The sequence below is a fragment of the Balaenoptera acutorostrata genome, chromosome 17, assembly GCF_949987535.1.
Source record: "Balaenoptera acutorostrata chromosome 17, mBalAcu1.1, whole genome shotgun sequence".
Taxonomy (NCBI): Eukaryota; Metazoa; Chordata; class Mammalia; order Artiodactyla; family Balaenopteridae; genus Balaenoptera; species Balaenoptera acutorostrata.
The window spans coordinates 52,560,280-52,586,003 of record NC_080080.1 but is presented as its reverse complement, the minus strand read 5'-3'; the positions used below and the strand labels follow the sequence as shown (position 1 = coordinate 52,586,003).

The following is a 25,724-nucleotide window of genomic DNA, read 5'->3' as shown; positions in this document are numbered from 1 at the left end:
ATGTAACACTTTATTTTACATAAATGAGTTTCGTAACTAACTAGTTTTAATTTATATAAATATTTTGATAATTATACTTTAAAATACAAATATACGTGTTGAATTGCTTTAATTTTAATTGAAGCATTATTCTCTCTGGAATTAAGTCATTTGAAATAGTAATAGTCTATAGAAAATTATCATGGTAAATTTGGTTATTATTATTATTGGTTTTGTGATATGGGATGGATACCTAAGGTGTATCTAGAAAAACAAACCTGTAATATGTTACTGTTGACTATGTAGCAGGAAGGGTTGAACCCGTATAAAATGTAAGTTTGAGCAAAACTATTTATGTATTTAAAACTTTTTTAATCCATGTACATTTCTCAAGGTTTACCTCTGTAATAATAATATTATTATTACTAGTAAAAAATGCTAAATGAGTGATTGCTATATCTAGAAACTGTGCTAGGACCTTTATATTCATTAAAATTTTTATATTCATTGAAAATTTAGTGTTCATAACATTTTTATGAGGTATTATCATTACCTTTATTGTGTAGATTAGGGTATTGAGACTAAGATTAAGTGACTTGCACAGGATAATTTTACAAGTAAGTATTTGAGAAGTGAGTAGACTTCTGAGGATTATCCAGGAACTGACAAAACATTTCATACATCTGTCTGTCAAAGACAAATCAGTGATTATGTTATTGTTCTTGGAATGAATTTTAAGACTATTCAGAATATATTGCAGGGACTAATCAAAAACATTTGGGGGAAGCTGAGTTTGTGATTTGTTGGATTCTCTTTGTACATATACCAGCAGATACTAACAGATGTTCACACAAAATCATGAAGATTACATAGACTTAGATACAGTGAAGTAAGATTTTTTAATTGCTTATTTTGCTATTTCTCCCTTAATGTTCTATGTTCTTGTTTACTTGCATTGTCACTATATACATATATATATATATACATATATATACATATATGTATATATATGTATATATATACATATATATACATATATGTATATATATATATATATATATACACACATATATATTTTTCAGTTGTTTTCAAGCAAGGTCCAATTGATGTGAAGTTATTATGATGCTAATTATCTTTCAGTACATATAGTTTTTTGTATATGAAATATAGAACAGAAAAAAGGTGAAAATTTTAAAAATAAGGACAAAGAACTAGAAAATAAATAAAAATAAGAACTTATGAAATTGGAATCAGAAAGGAAATTGATCAGTATGAACTTAGGGCCTTAGAAAACCTCTTTTCTTACATCATTTGATCAAAACAACTTGCCAAAGGAAAAAAAAAATCTAATATAGCCCCATCTGTTTAAAATCCATGAAAAATGCAGGAGTATTTTATAATTAACTTTTTAAAAGATGTCCTTGGTTCTTTGAGCTTTAAATGTAATATTGGGAAGAGAACTGATCTGGGATAGTCTGTCAAGTGAAGGCATAGGAATTCACAGGGGGGTACAGTTGGGATGGCTAGGTGCCATCTGAGGTGGGAGCCATACAGGTGAAGGTAGCTGGTTAGTGTAGAAAAAAATATAAGATTAAAAGCAATGATGAGCCTAAAAAAAATTGAGTCTACACTGAGTCCAGAGTTTATAGAACTGGGGACAAGAAAATATATTCAGCTGAAAAGTTATGGTGAAGTAATTTTATTGTGCAGAGACAATTCAATAGGAACTGTTGCAAGATAAACGTGTTACTTTTGTAATACAAGTGAAGTTTTCAATTCTTGTTATTAGTGTTTTCTAGATGAAGTTGATGTATAAATAGTTATCACTATATATCATGCTCAGGAGTCAGTCACAGTCTTTTTGTGCATAACCCATTATAGTTATGACCCCAGAAAATAATTTTAAAACCCTTCTGAGGTGATACACAGAAGGAAAAGATATATTAAGATTCTAAATCCTAGACATTGTAATGAACCTTAATTATTGTGAAGCAGCAGAAAATAAGAGAAACATATATCACATCTCGCAGAATATGGTGAGTTTATTGGTGTCTGATCGTTAGAAGGTATGTTTTACTCTATGTATGTAGCCATGGAAAGCAGTATTAATATCCTGTTGCTGCTGCTACAAAAATGGTCTCCAATACTCAATGTAGACATTTAGTAAGCTGAAAAAAGGCTCTGGACAATGGAAGGTCAATGACATGAATTCTTCCTTTACCTAACCTAGACTCATGTATGCTATTGATTCTGATGGATCTGCCTGTACAATATTATTTCCCTCTTCAGTCCTACTATTCACTATAGCTCACAAAGCCTCCTTCATAAGTTCCACTAGACTAGAATATCATTCTTCCTAGTCTAAGTTTCCCTCTCAGAATGCTGTACACACATAGAAGAACTGTGAACATGAAGATTCCATAACACTCAACCTATCAGTACCTTGAGGGTTCTGCTTTGTGACGCCTCAAGGAAAAGAGTGGTCATTTACCTCTCAAATAGCCTCTAGTTAGCTGCCTTTGAGCCGTCAAGATGCCTATGTCTTCTCTCCCAGCAGCCATTTTATCTCAAATGATAGCTGTAAGCAATGTGTCTTCTCCTCCACTTCTCAGTATTCCAAGTGAGTGGGGAAAATCTGGAGGGTCTGCCATAGTTTTCAGTGTACTTACCCCAGAGAAAAGAAGTGGGGCATTTGAGGGTTGGTAGACACACTGGGAGTCTTATTGACAGCATAGTGGAATGGAAAGAACATAGATGTGCAATTCCTGCTTTGTCCTCCTGAAGCCATTTCTATTCTGTAGGTCTCCAGTATTTTACCCAGTAAAATGAGGGTTTTTATGAACTCTCAGAGCTTCAAATAAAAAATACTTTTAAAGAGGAGAGAAAACAAAGGCTCAGAGAGGTCATTTGGCTTACCGATGATCAGGCCCCTTGTTTCTGACAGGTCTTCTTGTGCCTATCCAGAGTTAGTTTTACTGCCTTTCATAAGCTATCTAATACATAATTTTTACTAGGAGAATTCTTATTTAAATTTTTTAAGAAAAATAAGAGATAATTCCCATTATCCTTGCTCTGAAATTTATTCCCATTTTATTTTAATTTTGTAGTTTTTGATTTATGATATCATAAGAATTATAAATATAAATATTTTCAAGTTTATACAATTTACAGTATTTTCTTATTTTATACAGTCAACCTAACCCAGAATATTTTTCTCAACACTTTTCTTCATAGCCATCAAATTCATAGATCTATTATTTGGTCACCAATATACTGACTAATAATAGGTAATAGTCCCAGTGATAGTTGAGATTTTAAAAATCTTTCAGATACCAGCGGTAATAACTGTGACTCTTTCAACTTCAATAAAGCATTTACCTTATTATTTTAATATTCATTGGGTAGATTTCTGGTATTGATCTGAAAAAAACTAACCCATCTATTCTTTTATCTTCCTGTGAGAGTTGACTCTTTTATGTGTACATATTTTAAAATTAATGATTATAGTCTCCAGGGAAAAAGTTGCAACAGGCAGGAGTTGATACCCTTTGAAATGGGTAATGTTATACTTATGTCTTGAACAGCATTAGACAAAGTCCTTATGTTAAATCAAATTTATTCCTACACATGTTATTTTATATGTTTTTATTATTGTTATGAAAAATTTCTTGTATGTAGCCAAAGTTATATTTCAGTGCGAGTTGAAATAAATATTAAAAGTAATTTTGCCATAAAACACAGTTTCTACTGTGCAAAAAAAAGTCACCTTAAGATGGTTTCTTTTTTAGCAGCCTAGGAAGTGCAGTATCTGGGAGTTAAAAGATCAAATTAATTTAGTATCAATGGAATGAGATATGTGTTACCCTCTGTAGTGTCTCCCAAGGACACTTAACTTGTGTGAAGTGATTAAAAGATGAAAAATCAGCAGCAATTTAGGTCTCAGAACTGAATAGAGCATAATGGAAAGCAGTGGAGCTCCCAATTTTCCCTTCAGAGGTTCCTGCTTGATGTTCTATGTGTGACTTCTCTTTGGAGACGTGTCCTGCTTGCTCAGTAACTGTGTCTTTTTGCTAACTCTAGCAAGTCGGCAATTTCCCTTAGCGAACTCTATCGTCACTGCTGAAACAATGACCTCAGGAAAACATATGTGAGAATGTTTTCAATCCATAATACGACTGAACCTGAATGATAAAGGAGATATAAAAGGGACTGATACAAAATGTAATGGACATAAATAGGAAGGCTCAGTTAAGGACCTTAAGGAAAATCTAGGCATTATATACATTCTGGTTTACTTTGAATGTACTTAGCTAGGTTACATTTAGTGAGTCATGTCTATCTTCTCTATACATTTTATATGTGAATAATGTTTATTGAGGGCTTTCTATAAGCAGTTTGTGAGAATTTTGCATGTTATGTTGTTATTTCATTTATTTCCCACAATGAACCTATGAGCTCTGTTGTAGGCAGAACAATGGCCTTCAATGATGTCCATGTCCTAATCCCCTGAACCTGTGAAGATGCTATGCTTCTTGGCAAGTGGAATGAAGAGGAATGGAAGATGGAATTGAGGTTGCTAAACAGCTGACCTTGAGATGGGGGAGTATTCTGGATTATCTGCTGGTCCCACTGTAATAACAAGAGTCCTTCTGGGTGGAAGGAGGAAGCAGTTATGAGTCAGATGCAGGATGAGAAAGGTTTGACTGGCCATTACTGGCTTTGAAGATGGAAGGGAGCCATGAGCCAAGGAATTCAGGTGGCCCCTAGAAGCTGGAAAAGGCAAAGAAATGGATTCTCCCCTAGAACTTCCAGAAGGAATACAGTCCTGCTGACAGCTTGATTTTAGCTTAGTGAGACCTATTTCAGACTTCTGACTTCCAAAACTGTAAGATAATAATGTTGTGTTGTCTTTAAGCCAGTAGGTTGGTGGTAATTTTTACAGTGGCAATAGAAAACTAACACATGGTCTATTTTACAGTTAGGCATAGTGAGGCTTAAGTTTCATGCTAAAGTTCACATCGTTGTCAAGTGGTAGAGACTCTTCATAGTATCATCTATGTAATGAATTTTCTCTACTCGTGAAAACAACAACAAACCAGAGTGTCAGCAGCACTCTGGTTTCCTTCTTGCCCACTACCCTGAAATCCCCTGCACAGTTTACTAGTTAAATGATGGTTATGCATTTGTTGAATTTTGCCATTTTCACTGCTTTGACACTTTAGATTTAAGGAAGAGAATATATCCTCATCTTCAAACACCCCTCCAGTGCTGTCTGCTTAACTCTGAAGTTCAGACTCAAAAACACTCCAAGCAGTTAAGCTTCTTGAGTCACTTACAAATATTTTCTTTGAAACTTCCAAGTCTTCTCCTTCTATAGTCTCTCTGACTTGTGTCTCTGGATTCTTCATAGCATGTTTATGCTAGGAAAGAGGTGATTGTTCTCAAAAGCAAAAAAGTCATGCCATTTTTTACTCTGGATGAGAATTGTTTTAAAAACCTTGCAGTTAGCAAAACCTGCAGTAGTTTTACCACCTACATGAAATAGCATCTGGCCTAGGGACATGCTTGACCCATTGTTATTAGAAGTTGATTTCCTGAAGAGACAAAAGGAAGAAAGATGTCTTAAATTTTTTTTTTTTTTTAAGGAGACAGGGAGCTGTATTTTAGCATTTGGCTGGAGGAAACCCTTTCATACTTACGATTAGGAGTGTGGTCCAGTTAGATACTTTTTTTGGGTTAATAAGCTATACCTTTATTTTATTCATGCTTATTAGGCTTATCTTTCTAAGAGAGGACAATTTCAAAAATGTGCTTTACATTTTGCCTACTGGTTTATCTGGTAGAAAGAATTTCTCTGCTTTAACCAAAGGGTTTTTTGTTTGTTTGTTTTCCCAGTAACAAAAGGCTTTCAAGTTCACAAGATATTTGTAGGTACATTTTGCTTCTTCCAACATGTGAGGCTGTAGAAGAAGAAGAAAAGAAAAAAAAGCATTCAAGAGAAGACCAGAGACACTTGAAGGAATTTAGAAACAAGATACTACTCCTAAGTGAATGTTTTCCTTTGCTCTTTTCTTTCATGTTATGGGCATACATTTACAGAAAACCTGAGATAATGGTGCCATCATTCCTAAAACTTCACGGGCATTTCCCGTAATTTGAGCGTTTTCAGTTCTTTAGCAGCTAAAGATTAAAGGAGTTTCAAGATATATATTTATCTGGAAAGGTGAATATTGCTCCATTTTAAAGTTTTACACCATTCAGGAGTAAAAATAAGAAAAAGGGGGGGGGCTTTGTCAGTGAAGAAGCAGACTTTGTAATGTATAAAGAAAGCAAGGATGAAAAACAGCTGAAAGAGATGAGAATGGATATTCCAAGAAGGAATAAAAGATAAAAAAGTGTTTGAATGTTTGTGTATGTCTCTGTGTTTGTGTAATCAATAATAGTCCCTATGGAAACTACCATCAGATAATTTAGGAAAGGAAATATTTGAAAATTATTTTCTCTATTTTTCAGTGTAAAAGTCACTTTTATCTTTTTTTAAATCCCGAAGGAGAAAGGATGAATATTTTATTGAAAAAGCACTGTTTCTACTTTTTTTTCTTACCACCGTTATAACTATCTCAATGTGCTCGTACTTTCTGTTAGAAGATCTTGAATGGCCTTTAGAAATTGTTTTGTTAACTTAAACTTGAGCTTAATCATGACTGTGGTGTTCAGGCTGGAAACCTTGAAGGAATTGCAATGCATTGCAAATCAGTTCTCTCCACTAGAGGTCACACCAGGTCACCCCTCAGTGTCAGGCTGCTGTTCTGTTCTCAGCAGTCAGTCTCAGAAGTACCTCCTGCATCAGTCCTCTGTTATCAATCCCTCAGCCATCTGGATCCTCTATCACCTTCCTTCCAACATATATTGTGGACCAGATTTCCTTTCTGATATGATGATTAAAAAATGAATTTGATCATATTAATACTCTGCTCAAAAGATATCAGGGTCTTACTTGCCTCCAAAACTTAGATTACAATCCATTTCCCTCAATCTGACATTTAAACTTTTCATAATTTGGCTAAAATCTGTCTTTCATGTCCTAGACTTTACACTGCTATTGATTGAACTCTCCACTGTAGCTAAAATGTTTTGATTGACGTTCTTTAAACCCATCTGCATCACTGCTCAGGGGGACAAGAGGGCTTTCTCGGTCCAAGTAAACATTCACATGACCATATTTGGCACCTATGCTCAGAAAGATATAGGATAGAATCACAATCTTCCAGAGGGCAGAATCAGGTGTTTCCCTTTTGTGGAAGCAGTTCTCACAGCTGCCTAGGCAGTAGCCCACACAGTCCTCTTTGGCCCCCCCAGGTGGTAGTTCAGGTTCAAGGTAATGAGAGTCACAAAGGGCAGGTGATAAATAGCCTTGGCTTAAAATTCATACCTGCAGGAGCCAATTTTTATAACCATGGCCTATAAAAATTCCATAGGCATAGAACTTCTCAGTTACAAGAATCACTGTTCTCAGGGAAGCCCATTTCAGAGGCTCAGGTACTTGCAGATCATCACTAGTTTGTCTTAGTCCAGGTACAACTCATCAATCAGGCATCATTGTTATCATAAGCAATGTTCCCTAGCAATCTGGTTAACACTCTCTATCTGGTTTCTCGTAAATAGAGCTGGAGAGTTCTCATGCTGAGGGGAAAGTTACTCCTTGAGTTACACCATTATACTCCTCACCATACCCTCCTGCCTTAGCTCATGTTTCCTCTGGGGTTCCCTTCTATCTTGCTCTATTTGTTCCTATCATTCCAATTCTTCAAAGTTCTGCTCAATGACTTTAATCTCCATAAAGACTCTCCTGTCCTCTCCAGCAGAGATCTCCAACCCCCGGGCTGTGGACTGGTACCAGTCCGGGGCCTGTTAGGAACTGGGCCGCATAGCAGGAGGTGAGCGGTGGGTGAGCGAGCGAGCAAAGCTTCACCTGCCGCTCCCCATTGCTCGCATTAACACCTGAACCATCTAACCCTCGCAACCCTGGCACCCTGGTCAGCGGAAAACTTGTCTTCCATGAAACCGGTCCCTGATGCCAAAAAGGTTGGAGACCACTGCCCTCCGGTATGAAGTAATCTCTTCCATATCTCTGAACTCCTTTAGCACTTTCTCTACACCCTTTCTATCCTTATCACCTTTAACTTCACTTAGAAACCTCACATACTTGTGCCTTAGGGCTATGATTCTAATTAGATGAATATCTAGAAATAAGTGGTTATCCCTCACATTTGTTTCTCCAATGCCTAGCATACAAGTGTTTAGTAAATTGACAGAAAAATGAACAAGTCTCACAATATATGGGAATTTTGGTGAATAGTTCTCTTTTACAAATTATTACATAAATAACATATGCCTCAGGCACAAGAAAATATTAAACTTTGAGTGAGTCTTCCTCCCAACTCATACTCCTGATCTTATCCTCAGAAGTAACTATCATAAAAATATTTTTCTTGAAGTTTTCCATGCATATTCATGTTTATATGTGTATATATATATATATTTTAGTGGTTACATTGTAGTTCATTGCTTGAGTACACCAAAATGCTACTAATGGATGTTTAAATTATTGTGTCTCATCTTCAAGTCCACCCTTTTATATTCTGCTTCATGAGGTTGGGGCTGGGACTCTGCAAACCAGTTTTCCCCAGGAAGCCAGGTGGCTTCCTATTAAGCTCTGTCAATAGCAGGTGTTAGAGGGGGATTGAAAGGCAGGAGGAAAGTTACGGAAAGTGTTCATTCTTTTGACTTCTGTTTCTGGTTTGCTTCTTGTGAGTGTCTCTCCAGCAATGTCTTTTTCACCCAAGCCGTGGCTGTTTGTTCCAGCAGCAGTAGTTTATTCCATTTGCAGTTTTACCAACATTCTCAGAAATAGCCCCATTGCACCCCCTCAAAAATTCAGTGCCAGCTACTACTACATGTCCTGTCCTCAGAGGGACGTGTCTCAGCTTTGTAGGGCCATTTCTCCAAGCTTCTAAATTTTGGTAATTAAACCTCTTTCCTTTGTTTCATCAGCTGAAATAGGGGTGGTAGATGCTTTCTGCATGATATTTGGTGTTCCCTTTTTTTTTTCTTTTCAGTTTTCTAACACCTAACAGTTCTTTGTATCAATTTTTTTCCATAAAATATACTGATATGGTTTCTGTTTCCTGGCTACTGGATCCTAACTAATATGGTGGGAATTTGTTTCTAGCAAGTTTTGCTGTTTAAATCAAATAAACATTCTGTATGTATCTTTTTAAGTTGGTAAGCAAGTGTTTCAACAGAACTTCAAGGACAAAGAATGTGTGCATTTTAATTTGATAACTACTGACAAATTGTCTTCCAAAGAGGTTGTACTAATTTCTAGTTCTACCATCAGTGTATACGAACTTCTATTTTACAACGTTTATGCTAATATCATGTACTATAAAACACATGTTTTACCAATAAATTAATTGAAAACAGTTTTAATTGCTCTTTAAGTTCACTTTTCTTAAAGAGTGAAGTTTAGAATCTTTTCATATATTTGTGGCCATTTGTATCTATGTGAACAGCCTGTTTATGTCCCTTGACTATTCACTGAGGTTTATTTTTTCTTTTATTTAAAAAAAACTCTTTGTTTATAAAAGAAATTAGCCCTTTGGCATGGCATATACTTTACAAATATTCTTCTCAGTTTGCATTTTTCTTTTGTCTTTATGATTTTTGTGTCCTACAAAGGTTTTAGAATGTTTGTGTAGTTTTTGTCCTCTGTTATTGATTCTTGCTTAGGATGTCATTTTTCCATGCCAAGAGTTAAACATAATTCCTCCATGCTTTCTCTTAGTATTTATATAATTTTACGTTTCAATATTAAGCTTATTAAATATTTGGCACACCTGGAATTTATTTTGAATACATTTACATTAGAATAGTGATGTAAGGCTACAACATAATATTTTTGCAAGTGACCAACCAACTCTTCTAACACCATTTGTTGAGTAATTCTTTTTTTCCTGCTAATTTGAAATGCCAGTTTTTATTAAATACTAAATTTTTGTATGCATTCTGGATCTATTTCTGGAATATATTATTTACTTTTCCCACTAATCTCTTGTCTATATATGCATTCATGTTAAACTGTTGTAATTTTGAAGCATTATATTTCAGTATCTGGTAAGATTAACCTTTACTGATTACTCTTTTTTAAAAGACATTTTCTGGCTATTCTCCCATTTTTATTTTTCTGTGTGAACTTTAGAACTATTTTGGGCTTCTTCAGTAAGTAAACATTTTGGTATTTTAATTGGAAAATGTGCTAAATTTAAAAATAACCTAGGAAGAATTGACATGATATTGAGTCTTCCTACTCAGGAACTGGTATCTTTATTCAACCTTTCTACTTCCAAGTTATGCAAGTGTCCTTTTCATGACACTCAATAAAATTTATTCCTGGGCATTCTACATTTTTTCCTTACTATTATGAAGATCTTTTTCTCACTATATTTTCTAACTGTAAAAGTCATCATATGAGAAAGCTATTGAATTTTAAAAAATAAAAGAATTTGAAACCATAATTTTACAGAAATGTTGTAAATTCAATATAAAGAAATATATTTTTCCAGAGCCATTTGACACTCCATCATCCTTAAATATTTTGGTATGCATTTCTTAAAAACAAGGACATTCTCTTATTACATAATCACAATCCATTCATCAAAATCAGGAATTTAACACAGATAAATTACTGTAATCTAATCTTTAGACCCCGTTTAAATGTAGCCAATTGTTCTGTTAATGTTCTTAAGTAAAAGGATCCAATTCAAAATCTCATGTTGCATTTCATCGTCTTATCTCTTTGATCTCCTTTAGTCTGGAACAGTTTTTAAGTTTTCCTTGCCTTTCATGACCTTGATGCTGGGAGTTACAAACTATTATTTAGAAGAATATGCTTCAGTTTGGTTTGTCTGATATTTCCTTATGATTAGATTCAAGTTAGAAATCTTTGGCAGGAATGTCATAAAAGTGATTCTGTGTTCTCCTTCCTTCTTACCAGGTGGCACATAATTTCACTTTAATCAGTTGACTAAGGTGGTACTCAGAGAGCTTCTCTGCTGTAAATTTGCTTTTCCCCCTTTTGTAATTAATAAGTATTGTGTGAAAAGGTATTTTGAAAATATATAAATACCCCTTTTCTCATGAAATATTTAATCAATCAATGTAAATTTATGATATCCTAGTTTATTCAAAGGGTTTTAATTAATTACTATCATTATATATTTTGATGCCCAAATTGTTTAATTGTTCAGTCTGGCCACTGGGAGCACCTTTAAGGTGGTTTAAGCATTTCCTTGCTTTCTGCGCAGTAAGATTTTTCAGGCACATCTCAGTACTTTTCCCTACCTGATCCTGCAGACCAGCTCTTTTCCCAAAGAGCCCTAGTTTATTTTAATGCAGAATTAGATTTAAAAATCAAGCTCTGGGTACTATGTGTGTTCATTGATGTTAGAGTGTCACTGCTCCCAGGCCCTCTGAGTGGACAGATCTAAGCAATAAAAATGTACCTTTATGTTTGTTTGCATATCAATTTATATCTATTGAAAGCCATGAGTTTACACCAATTCGTTCAAGTCCAATACAACACTACAGTCATTTTCGCCTTCTGTATTTGCAACTCTCTTCTCTCAAGTAACAAACCTTGCTCCTATTAACCTTAACACATTTGATCAGTTCCACTGTGTGTAGCCAATCTTTCATACTAATGCCACCCCATCCCCACTAAGGGTCCTACACTCGACACTGGCACATCCTGTCCCCCTCCCACCTTTGCTCTCCTTACCCCTCTTGGCCTCTGATATTCTGCACAGGCCCACCCCACATGTGGATGCCCACCACATCCTGGTCTTGTCCATTGGGACACCCTACCATTCTCCCCAAACCTACAGCTGGCATTGATGCCTACTTTCCTCTAATACCCTCAGTGCTTTTGTAACTCATTTCTTCAGGGAAAGGGGCAAGCTACTGAATATTTGGTTACTTCCATAATCAACCACTTCAGTCAATACCCTAATGGATTTTCAGTCTATGCAATTCTGTTTTCTACTTATATAATTACAATATTATCAATTATTGTTGTTTCTCTTTTTTTTCTTTTTTTTTTTTTTTAACTGGCAGGCATACCTTGTTTTATTACACATTGTAGGTATTGTATTTTTTACAAAATAAAAGTTTGTGGCAGCCTTGTGTCAAGTGAGTCTATTGGCACCATTTTCCCAACAGCATTTGCTCAGTTCTCGTCTCTGTGTCACATTTTAGTAATTCTCACAGTATTTCAAACCTTTTCATTATTACTATTGTATTTGTTATGGTGATCTGTGATCAGTGATCTTTTTTGGTCTCTTTTTTTCTAATTTTTATAACTTGTGTATTTCTTTTATCAAATTGTGTTGCTTGGTACTTCCAGACATGTGTAGCACTAGTGGTATTTGTAAGCTGTTCCTGAATTTATGCTATTGCTTCTAGGGTTTCAACATTAAACATGATGCTGTCTTTTGGTTTGATATATTCATCAAATTAAGAAACGTTTTTCTACTTAAATTATTTAAAAACAATATTGAATTTTACTGAATACTTCTCTATCTGGAGATTATGCTTTTTAAAATGTTGACTTGTGGTAAGTTATATGGTTATACGTGGTAGTTGAAATTTCTTGGAATTACTAGGATAAATCTTACTTTTTTGTGTGGTATTACTGTGTTAATATGTTTCTGGGCACTATAAAATTATAATATTCATTTTTATTTATACATGAGATCAGTCTCTGGTTTTCTTTTTCCCACGGTTGTGACATTTGGGTATCATTATTTTACTTGCTTCATCAAAGAAATATGGAAGCTTTTCTTCTCTGTGTTCTGAAACATTTAACTAGCATTAGAATTATTTCTCCTATAAGGATTTGATGGAATTCATCTGTGATAACACCTTGGTTATGTACATTTGTGTGTGTGTGTGTGTTTGTGTGTGGGGTGTGTGTGTGTGTGTGTGAGAGAGAGAGAGAGAGAGAAACTACTGTGAGATTATTTTCCAATTTTTTCAAGACAATTTATTTATTTAGGTTTTCCCTCCCTTCTAGGGTCAATTTAAGTAATATTCATTTTCCTGAAAAGTCATTCATTTTTAATCAGAATTTTAATTATTTTGGCACATAGTTGTGAAAAATACTTTGATTACCTATATAATGATATTTATCATTAATTACTTCCCAGTTGTATTTCTGATATTGAGTACTTATGATATTTTTTCCTTGTTTAGATAAGCCAGTAGTTTTTTTCCCTTCAAAGAACCAGCTCTTGAATTTGTTTATCTTCTACAGTTTTTCTTGTTTTATAATTTCATTAATTTCTACTTTTCCATTTTCTCTCTTTTATTTCTCTTATTTATTTTAATTTTCTTTTCCTAACTTCTTGCGTTGAATGCTTAATTCTTTCTCCTTTCTTGTAATATAAATATTTGGGGAATGTACTTTCCCCAGAGAAAGACTAATTATATTCCATTGGTTCATGAAAGCAGTCACTGTTTTTAATTTCTTGATATTTTATAATTTCAGTTTTGATATGCTGTTTGATTTAAGAATAGATTTTATATATGATTAATATATCTCATTAATTATGTAGAATATTTATATCCTCAGTGATTCATTTTCTACTTAATTTTTGGGTAAAAAGGAAGGGCAGATACTGTGGAAGTTATTTTGTCTCCTGAGGTTTTTTTTTTTTTTTCCAATTTGCTCTTTTTTTTTTTTTAACAATTTTTAAAATTCAAGTACAGTTAATTTACAACTGCTGAGATTTTTGATTTATAAATTTTAAGGCCATATAATTTGGAACACAGAAATATTTAATAGTAAGGCTCCATACCTAAACCTTTCTTGGTTTAACAACTTTAGACAATGGATATTCACAATCTAGTATGAAATGAGAAAACTTTGTCTCTGCACATCTTAATTTGATTATTAATGTCTAATCTGAATAGTAAAATCTAAGTCTGGCTAATTTTATTCATACCTTCAAATATTATTATTAAACATCCATTATTTTAAAATATTCTTTAAACTGTAGCTATTAATTATTTGCTGTGTGAGGGAATCTATACAAATATAATTTATACTTCCACTTCTCTGTTGAAACTTCCAATTTTTACTCATTATTATTTACACTATTGCCACTAGAATCTATGAAGAATTTATTGTTTGTGTTAAGGTTTGCAGAGTTTACCTACTGTTTATTAGTATAGTCCATATTACTTAAGCCTTAGTTGTATCGTTATCAAATTGTATTTTTCAGAGAGCTCATGGTACTTTATATTCTCTGAGGTCTTATATTTATTTGTTACCTTTATATTTATTGGAGAATAAAACTCACGAGTCACATTTTTTCCCCCCTGAGATTGTCTTACTGTTTGCCAGGACTGTTCTGTGGAGAAGACTAAGGCCAAATTTAGTTTTCACTCTTGTAGGAGACTTCCTCTTTTGCCTGGGTGCTAAAATAATAGTTTATCTTTGAAAAAGTGACATTTAGTTATGAACCTAGTACATCTAAAACATCTAGTCTCTTTGTAAATCATGTACTATGATTTCTCTTTCCCTTTCTGGGTCATGGTATTATATTTAGTTCTTCAGACTCAGGTCTTTATATGAGAAAAGTGTTCTTGTGTAATATGTTTGAGCATATTTTGTCCTGTGCCATTATTACTATTTTCTTATTCAGGAACAATTTTCACATGTAGTGTTGCCTTTCTATCTTCATTTATCATTTTCTCCTTTTCTTTTCTCTATTTACTTATGTTTACCTCTATGTTCTGTGACTATATTTTCTTACATCTCTATTGCCATTTTTGTTATTTCTAATGTGGGTTTTGTCATAATTATTTTTCTCTTCTTTCCTGAATATAATCTATTCGTTTGTAATTTATTTCTATTTAATGCCTTATAGATCTTCGTTTTTCTTTCATCGTGTGTATGTGTGTGTATTTGTGTGTGGCCTTTCTTCTCATTTCCTGCCATACTACATCTTCTGATGTGTATTATTTGATTTTTGTTTGATAAGTTAATTGTTTTTCATGCTTTCCGTAAGAGTATGTTATGCCTAGGTGCCAGGATTATTGAACAGTGGTTATTTTTTGAAGGCAGTTTACTCGCTAGAAAAATAAATAGTGGTGGGGAATGAGCTGGGATAGCAGACAGATAGAATTTTCTTATATGTTAACTTTGAATACTTTCTCCTCAACTTTGTTCTGTACTCTTCCCTAAATCATATGTCTCTAATTAGTAATTCATATTCCAAGGTTTTCTTGGTAGTGATTTCTCCATTTCTCTTTAATGACTGAGATCAGCTGCTTCTGTGTTGAATGCCACCTAACATTTGTCCTCTATTTTATCACCACAACAACCTGACTCTTAAAAATCTATGAGTATAGGTAGGATCCTTTTGCAGCCCTACATTCCATATATATCATGGGCTTGGGGTTCCTCTTAGTGTGTCCAGTCTCAAGAACTTCCCATTCCAGGTAAGAGTTCATTGGTTTACCCTTCAGGGCTAAAGGAACCTACCTTTCCCTGGAGAACTCTGCTTATTTCCTCAAACAAGAGAAGTATGCATATCCTATGCCTCTTTTAAAATTTATTGAAATCACATCATTTGGCTGATATTCTTTAGAGTTTGTAGTAAGGGAATATTTTTAATCCTCAGTTTTAATGAAGATCAAAGTTTTTTCTTCTTTTTACACTTTGTTACTTAGTGAGCTCTTTGCCATGGTGTATAGGTTTTTAATGCCAAAAATGACATTGATATGATCTTCAATCTCATATAGAAAGGAGGTAAAATGATTAAAGTATTGCCTGCAAGGGGCAGAGGGTGTTTTGTTTGTTTTTTGTTCATTTATTTTTTATGAGTTTTTGGTGAATATTCTTTAAACACAACTTTATATTCCTCATATATTCCTGCCTTAATTACTTTTCCTTGATTTATTTTCCTTGCATACAACTAACCCTTGCCTGACATATTAGAGCCATGTTCTTATTATTTATTCATTATAATTTAACAAATAATATTTATTTAAATTGAAGCACAGTTATAAGTTCTAGTGTTTCATATATAAGCAGGTAATGAATCCTACCCTTAGGGGATAGTGATAAATAGAAAAAAAATTAGGTATAAATGAAAAACTCATAAAGAAAGATAATGCTTGCTTAAGGGCAACTATTTTCAGGTTTAGCACAACTACTTTTTTCTAGGGAAGAGAAGTTTAAATGTCACAGATGGGTTAACTTTTGAGGTGGATCTAAATGGATGGATACATTTTTTAAGTTGAGAAAGAACCAAAGATAATATCATATTGAAGGACAAGGTATGGGACTTCCCTGGCAGTCCAGTGGTTAAGACTTCACCTTCCAAGGCAGGGGGTGTGGGTTCGATCCCTAGTCAGGGAGCTAAGATCCCACTTGCCTCATGGCCAAAAAACCAAAACATAATACGGAAGCGATATTGTAATAAAATCAATAAAGACTTTAAAAATGGTCCACATGGGGCTTCCCTGGTGGTGCAGTGGTTGAGAATCTGCCTGCTAATGCAGGGGACACGGGTTCGAGCCCTGGTCTGGGAAGATCCCACATGCCACGGAGCAACTAGGCCCATGAGCCACAACTACTGAGCCTGCGCGTCTGGAGCCCATGCTCCGCAACAGGAGAGGCCGCGATAGTGAGAGGCTCGCGCACCGCGGTGAAGAGTGGCCCCCACTTGCCAGAACTAGAGAAAGTCCTCGCACAGAAACGAAGACCCAACAGAGCCCAAAATAAATAAATTAATTTAAAAAAAAAATGGTCCACATCAAAAAAAAATCTTAAAAAGAAAAAAGGACAAGGTATGTTCATGGAGCAGACAGAAAATGTGTTGTTGAGATATGGGGGAGGGCAAGGGAGATGAACATGGTGGTGGTATTTAATGAGGTTCAACTTGGGTATGATTATAAAAGGCATTGTATTCCATAAAAAGTTATGTAATCTCTATTGGAATTTTGGAAAGTACCGTGATAGTAGTGTGAAGGATGAGTTGGAAAGGAAAAGGTTCGAGTCCGGGAGACTAGAGAGGAGGTAATGGCAATAGTACAGATGAGACTCAACGAGGGTCTAAAACAAGGTTCTGACGTGTTGCATGCATGTGATAACACTTCTTCACAGTGTGCACACAGTATGGCCCTCTTCAGTGGCCCTGCCATTAGGATTGGAGAGGACATGTTTGAAGGATACTTAGGATACATTTGAAAAGAGGCAGAATTGATGGCTTTCATAACACCTTGGTCCTGAAGGGGAAAGAATAGAATAGGATCCCAAGGTTGGTGATAGAATTGTGAAAGTGATAGGAATTTTCTTAACCCAGGTGGAGAATTCAGGAGGAGGATCAGGTTTTTGAGGGAAAGAAGTATGAGGGGAATTTTAAGTGAAGTTTTTGTTATCGTGAGTCTGATTTTCCTGGATGACATTCATGTGAATATTAGTGGAGTGGAAGTTAGAGTTCTGGGCTGGAGAGTTTGATTTGAGGATCCGAAGTGTATGTGTGATAGCTGGTGATGTGGGTGCTGATAAAGTCATGCAAGAAGTGGGTCTAAACTGAGAAGAGAAGACAGGGATACTGAGAATGGATTGGTGAGCAACATCGATGCTCAAGAAAAGAAGACAGGAGTTGGTAGAGCAGTCTAATAAGGAAGAAGCAAGCAAGGAGAGAATGCTGTCACAGAAGCCTCGTGGGTAGAAACTTCACCAGTGTCAAATGTCACACAGAGGTTAGTACCATGAAGACTGAAAAGAGGTTATTGGACTAAAAACTACAAGATTTCCTATAATTTTTAATAAAACAAATTTTAATAAATAATGAATGTGAAAGATAAATTTTAGTGAGTGGAGAAGCGAATTTGAGTTGAGGAAATAAACATGAATGTAGATGACTGCATTCATCAAGATATAAAGGGAAGCTATTTCAATAATTTGTTGTATAACATTCCCTTCTATTTTCCCTTTTCAGTTAATATATGTCTATTTTAACATCTTAACCACTCAGACAAGGGGCAGGGACAATATAAGCCCACTTGTGTAATTGTCCATGTTGGTGTGTCAGCTTTTATTCATAGAAGTCCGTGATTGAGCACTATTCCTTTGCCTCTTGATGGTCTATTTAACTGAAATTTTTCAGGTGCCTTATGTTTATTGAATGTTATTTGAAGGAGAATTAACTTTGAGATTTTAGAAAACAACAAATTATTATTTGAAGGGAAAAGAATAAACACACTATTAACCACTAACATAGGTATGTTTAATTCTCTATTATTACACAAGTTTAGATTTATTTAAAAACATAGAACTGGATCAATTATCTAAGTATATAGGGGGAATTAATTATACTTATAGTCTCTGATGGATATTTTCTTTTTACTCCTATCCAACTCCTTGTTCTGTACTTTAGTCTTATGCTAGAATTCACCTCCTGCATATAAGAACTACTATTCTTACTAAAAGTTTGTTGATAATGTTTCTGTTGCTATTGCTGTTGAACTGTTTCTTTGCACTCTGAATACTGTGTTAAGCAATGTTCTACTTATCACTGGATTAGTCATTAGAGTGTGTGCTACAACTACTTTGAAGAGGTCTGTTTTCTAGCCTACCATACTCTGAAATTTCCACATGTTGTTGTCACATTTTCTCTTTGGCCCTGTGGTCCATCTCTTTTACCTTGCCCTATAAGCCACTCAGATGAATTTAGTCTCATAGTAAATAGTGGTTATTCATTTACAATATTGTTAAGTCTGCACTTAGTCTACTGCTTCCTCTTAGATTTTGCAAGGGATATTTATCTACTCTTAAGAGAGAAAGCTTGTTGGAGAAAAATAGTTTAGTTTTATTTTAACACTCACAAAACATATCTTTATATGTTTTAACATATCTTTATAACTCCTATCACAAACTTAATTCACCATACTGCACAAATATGAAAATATATATTACCCCTGAGAAAACATTAACACATGTAAACAAAAGGTCATCGTGTCACTCACATAAAACATTGGATTTTAGTTTCTCTATTTCAATAATACATAGTGGGCCTTATATCAATAAAGATAATTGCTTTTTTAATTTCACCATGAATTTCAAGTTTAAAATTCTTTATAACCACCCATTTATATCAGCTGCTAATCCCCTTTCAAACTTACTCTGGTCAAAATCCTTGATTTTTATCCCCATTATAGGATTAAGACTCTTCTACTCTGCCAAAAGCCCAAGTAAGACATATTCATGAGCAGAGAAAAAGACTGGAAAACAAACATAAGCTTAGTATTCTTTAAACTCTTTAAGCTTTATCCCTGTATTAAATTTGATCACCAGAGAAGCTCAACTTTACAATTTCATGGTGAAATCTTTTGGTTTTTTTCTTTTTAATGAAACTCTTCGAAGACAAGATCCAGTATATTGCTCAAGGGCCTTTATGTAAAGACCCTTGTGACAAACACCTCTTGGAAGTGAGGATCGGTGAAGAAATTTATTTTGTGAATTGTAAAGTGTCCTTCTAAGCTGTGAGTACTATCTAGCCTATTCTGTTTATTTATTTATTTATTTTTAACATCTTTATTGGAGTATACTTATTTTACAATGGTGTGTTAGTTTCTGCTTTATAACAAAGTGAATCAGTTATACATATACTTATATCCCCATATCTCTTCCCTCTTGCGTCTCCCTCCCTCCCACCCTCCCTATCCCACCCCTCTAGGTGGTCAAAAAGCACTGAGCTGATCTCTCTGTGCTGTGCAGCTGCTTCCCACTAGCTATCTATTTTACATTTGGTAGTTTATATATGTCCATGACACTCTCTCACTTTGTCTCAGCTTACCCTTCCCTCTCCCTGTATCCTCAAGTCCATTCTCTAGTAGGTCTGCGTCTTTATTCCTTTCCTGTCCCTAGGTTCTTCATGAGCATTTTTTTTTTTTTTAGATTCCATATATATGTGTTAGCATATGGTATTTGTTTTTCTCTTTCTGACTTACTTCACTCTGTGTGACAGACTCTATGTCCATCCACCTCACTACAAATAACTCAATTTCATTTCTTTTTATGGCTGAGTAATATTCCATTATATATATGTGCCACATCTTCTTTATCCATTCATCTGATTCTGGTTTAGAGTTTACTTGGCTGTGCCAAGCCCAGTGCAAAGTTGCACCCTCAGGTGACGCAGCTTTCCTCAGCAAGGTGAGTTTTCAATTTTTCTATTCTTTGCTGGCAATTCTTAGTCTTATAATATCTGTTCTGTGATTTTTATAATTTTGCTTTAACTGAAAGTTGAAGATATTTACTTTTTCAAAGCTCTTTTTAAAGTCAGAATTTCTCAAACCTTGTCCTTTTCCCAAATCTCTATGCCACCATCCCCCTTTTATGTCCACACCAGTCCCCAGGGCTATTTCTGACCCTGTTCTTAAACTGGGTTATGAAAATGGACTAAACCAATACTTAGTAGAAGTCTTTTCTTAACCCATGTATATAAAAACTACTGTATGACAGACGAATGGGTAAAGAAGATGTGGTATATATATACACAATGAAATATTACTCAGTCATAAAAGAAAGAAATAATGTCATTTGCAGCAACATGGATGTACCCAGAGATTATCATACTAAGTGAAGTAAGTCAGAAAGAAAAAGACAAATACCATATGATATCACTTATATGTGGAATATAAAATATAACACAAATGAACTTATCTGTGAAATAGAAACAGACTCACAGGTATAGAGAACAGACCTGTGGTTGCCAAGGGGGAGAAGGGATTGGGGGACAGATGGATTGTGAGTTTGGGATTAGCAGATGAAAACTGTGATATATAGGATGGATAAACAACAATGTCCTACTATATAGCCCAGCAAACTATATTCAGTATCCTGTGATAAACCATAATGGAAAAGAATATGAAAAAGAATATGTATATATATGTATATAACAATCACTTTGCTGTACAGCAGAAATTAATACATTGTAAGTCAACTATACTTCAATCAAATTTTTAAAAATGAAAAAATACTACTATAATTAAGATTTTATATACTATCTCATATCAGAAATATTACTATACTAGAAGTATTTTTTATATAATTTAGCTGTAACTTGGATAATCTAAAGTAATTATTCCATATAATGCTAAAATGCAATTAGGTAATTTTTTCTTTCTTAAGGCTTAACTGAGTAAAGTAAGTAAGAAAATACCTAAAGCATGTAATTAGTATTTTCAGGTTTATTAAATGGTAATGATTCATGTGGTAGCAACCAGTTTTCTGTTTATATTTTACTGATTTCAGTTTTGTATTTAGAAAGTGGTTATTTGTTGTTGATGATTCAGTTTTAGGTCACAAAAGGCTTAAATAAAAAGTTTTTGAAATTTTATGATTCAGTTACCTGGAATTAAAATGGATAAGTTTGGACATGTCAAATTCTAATTCTTCCTTATTGGGATGTGGTCAATGAATATGTCTTAAAAAGGTTAGAAATGCATTAGGCCACTGATTCTTTCAGTACCTGTTCACTAAGGGAAGGAATAATGTGCATCTTGGTATTTATTACTGCTTTCCGTTTTACATTTCCAACAGCATGCATTCTCCTGGGGTATGGAGAGTACATGTGATGTGAAGGCCTATCTTTGTAAAGATGCTTGTCGTCAATATTCTATTTTCCTTTTCATCTCCTTTGAAGGATGTCAGTTCTTTCTGGTACTGAAGGGGAATCACAATTAGCTGCTTTTAGCTATGACTACTATCTTTCTGCTTGTAAGGGAACATGTGTGATTTGCTTACACTTGAACTTCAGAAGGAATTGCGAACTGAATCCAGACACTGGAAGGTGCTCTGTAGAGTTCTGAAGAGGAGCTAGCCAAAGATGGGAACCTGCATAGGAATGAACAAAAATTACTAGTATTACGGAGAAGGAGAGGGAGAGGGAGACCTCAAGAAAACTCTTCTTTGAATTGTCATGTCTGGAGTTCTGGAACCATTTCACATTCTAAAGGTATAGGATAAGGATTCTGAAAGGCTTACTTCCAGAGAAGTGACATTATATGACACATGTTAGCACCAGCATTTACTGGAATTAAACAAATAAACAAACATAATATTCCAGACTAGATTTGACATCAATGAAAAACATTAAATTCTTTCCTCATTTTAATCACCCTATTCAATTCTGCTTGTGTAACAAAGACTGTTAATACCTCACTTCCATAGTCACTGAGTTCTTTTACTATGATGAATGTTTGCAATTAAACTGTATTTACAAACTTGGTTAATAAGATTACTGAAAATTACTCACATTTTTAATTGATTTTTTTTTTTAATTTTGCAGGCTGGCAAATGCCTAAGAACATTGATTATCATCAGTTGAATACATTATGCCACATGAGAGGAATACAATACAGGTAAGTTATCAAGCCTTTCTTTTCCTGTCATTCAAATGAATATGAATATGTTTGTTTAATGGATAAAGTATAGTAATAAACCATTGTTGACTCTCAGAGGTACCTGATTTACCACACAGATAAAAACATTTGAAAACCTGGAGGTTATTTCTCCAGATTGAAGGGGCAGAATATATATGTCATATTTTAAGGAAGCAATTTAGTGTGAAACAAACATTACTCATCCCTAGCTGGGCTCTTGGTAGTACTCAAAAACAGTCATAAGGGAAAAAAGCTTTAAATGGTTGAAAACACAAATCCTGAGTGAAACAAGTACTTTAGCAGTGTCTAGGAGATGCGTAGTTGAAATATAATGGAGCCAAAGAACTAAGAAATATCACAGTTCATAGCTCAGGGTTCCTAAGATATGTGACACTTGAAAATATAATTTTTAAAAATCTATTTTCTTGCCAACTCCTTTTCCCAAATTGAATTTTTGAAATTGTAAAACCAGTTAGTTTCTTTCCCATCCATCAGTGTCCATCTACCCTCCCACTTTTCTTCACTAAGAGAGGAACTTGCCTCATCTTAAGTCACATCCTCTTAACCACTTCAAATTATTTCTACATCTTCATGGACTTTTACACTCCTTTTTCAGAGAAAGAGAGAGGGTATGCTTTTTTTTTATTTATCTAAAGAATACTTTTTTTTATTATGTGCTTCTGCCCCTTCTTCACTCTTGGCACCTTTCAGCATAGGGTAAAGAATTAAATACATGCCCTCTGGAGTCAGGTTGCCTGGTTTGAATCCTGGATCAGCCACTTCCCAGCTGTGTGGTCTTGGACTGGTTACTTAATTTCTCTTTACCTCAGTTTTCTCATTAGTAAAATGGAGATAATAGTCATATCCATTTCAAAGATTTATTAGGATGATTAAATGAGCGAATATATGTAAATTAAACAGTGTCTGACACATGGTAAGAGCTACATAACTATTTTTATTATTGTTATTCAAAAAAGCTCACCCAAGTTTTTAACTGTTGAACTTATATGCTGGTCCCTTTTTTCACACGTAACAAGCTAGTTAAGGCTTTTGGAGTAGAACACCTTCTTTCCTCTTATTTTCCTTTTGCTTTCTAGCCCAGGCATTTTTTTTTAAATGTATTTCTAGATTCCCACCTTGCTACCACCCTTGGGGAATCATAATAAAGGAGATTAAATCATCTAGATCTGGGTCTGCCAAAGAATCCATTCTACATAAATTTTATCAGCCTTCATCTTCCTGGTTTGAGAATCCCCCCCAGGCAGTGTTTTCTCATCAGACCATCATCTGGTCCAGGCAGTCTGGTTGTCCTGCCTGACTTCCCTCTATTAAGTCTCACATTTACTGTACCTTCTCTTAGACACTCCCCTGAATTTCTTGGATGTTTTCTTTTGAGGCAGTGGCACACACCAGGGGCCTGGAAGGGGGCACGTTTTACAGGAACTGTGTATAGGTTTTGGGTCATTCTTTTAGAAAAAGAATATAAGATTACAAATACAAAATTGGATATTAAAATGAGTATTTATTTAGAATGAGAAAATAAACTACAACAAATTAATGAAGGCTTAGCAATTCAGGTCCTTTTTCCTCCCTGAGATTTCTTTAGGCAACTTATCAGAAATGTGTACATAGAAATTGTCTTTCAGATTACAAAGTTTTCAATTGATTTCAACAAATTGAGAAGAGATTTAAGAAAAATATGTTCCTCCATATTTATTCTATATGTATTATATGTTTAAAATGACCAATGAAATATACTTTTCCCCATAGTAAAAACAGAAAGGCTGAGAATTAAATGACTTAAGGATTGAAATTTTTATACACGAAACATATGAAGAGTCTTAGTTTTGATACTATACCATACACACACACACGTACATATGTATATTCATCTTCTTTGGATAGCTGTCCTTCCTCCCGGGTCCTTCATTTGGCCCAGGGTGGGAAGATGGAGGGGAGGCTGCTACTCTCTACCACTTCCCATGTACCTCTACCATGGGCTCCACTCCAGCTGCTACAACTGCTTCTGTCCCCTATCTGGGTACATGTGAGCACTTCTCACTGGATTACATATCTATATCTATCTATCTATCTATCTATCTATATCTATCTATCTATATATATATTTACATGTATATATGTATACACTTTGTACAAAAGGCAAGACGCACTGTTGTGGTGGCTGCTGCCCATATATGTGTGGTCTCAGTCAGCTGGTGTCTATCTGATATTTCTTCTCCTCAGAATAAAGGCAGTAGATTGGCATAGTATTCTGGGTTTTCTTTTTAAACCACATAAAAGAAAAACTGAATAACAAAGGGAAAATGATGTCACTTTGGATTCCTAAATTCTTGGATATAGAACTTTTTATCTCAGTAGACTATGTTCCATGAGAGGAGATTTGTTTTATTTTATTTTATTTTTTATTTTTTTAAATTAAATTTATTTATTTATTTATCCATGGCTGTGTTGGGTCTTCGTTTCTGCGTGAGGGCCCTCTCTAGTTGTGGCAAGCGGGGGCCACTCCTCATCGCGGTGCGCGGGCCTCTCACTGTCGCGGCCTCTCTTCTTGCGGAGCACAGGCTCCAGACACGCAGGCTCAGTAATTGTGGCTCACGGGCCCAGTCGCTCCACGGCATGTGGGATCCTCCCAGACCAGGGCTCGAACCCGTGTCCCATGCACTGGCAGGCAGACTCTCCACCACTGCACCACCAGGGAAGCCCATTGTTTTATTTTTAAATTTTATTTACTTATTTATTTTTTAAAAGGATTTCCTAATGTATTCATTTTTTAAAATTTTATTTATTTCTTTTCTTTTTTATTTTTGGCTGAGTCAGGTCTTAGTTGTGTCATGTGGGCCCTTCGTTGTGGCGTGTGGGTTTCTCTCTAGTTGTGGAGTGTGGATTTTCTCTCTCTAGTTGTGGCATGGGCTCCAGTGTGCATGGGCTCTGTAGTTTGAGGCATGCGGGCTCTCTCGTTGTGGTGCATGAGCTCAGTAGTTGTGGTGTGCGGGCTTAGTTGCCCAGCAGCATGTGGGACCTTAGTTCCCCGACCAGGGGTCAAACCCTTGTCCCCTGCACTGGAAGGTGGATTCTTTAACACTGGACCACCAGGGAAGTCCCAGGAGATTTGTTTTATCTTATTGCTTTCTACTCTTAGACTTTAGGCATAGAGTTCAATGTTTTGAATTGAATTATGTTCTGATGATCAGTAGAAATAAATA

General features: G+C 34.9%; 1 protein-coding gene across 1 annotated transcript in view; it reads left to right on the top strand.

Moving 5' to 3' along the window:
- The first annotated feature begins 2,511 nt into the window (after positions 1–2,511).
- Positions 2,512–25,724, top strand: part of CNBD1 (cyclic nucleotide binding domain containing 1) — a 404,631-nt gene continuing 381,418 nt past the window's right edge. The window contains 2 exon segments of the mRNA XM_057531908.1: positions 2,512–2,599; positions 22,407–22,479. Coding sequence (XP_057387891.1) covers positions 2,512–2,599; positions 22,407–22,479 — 161 coding nt within the window.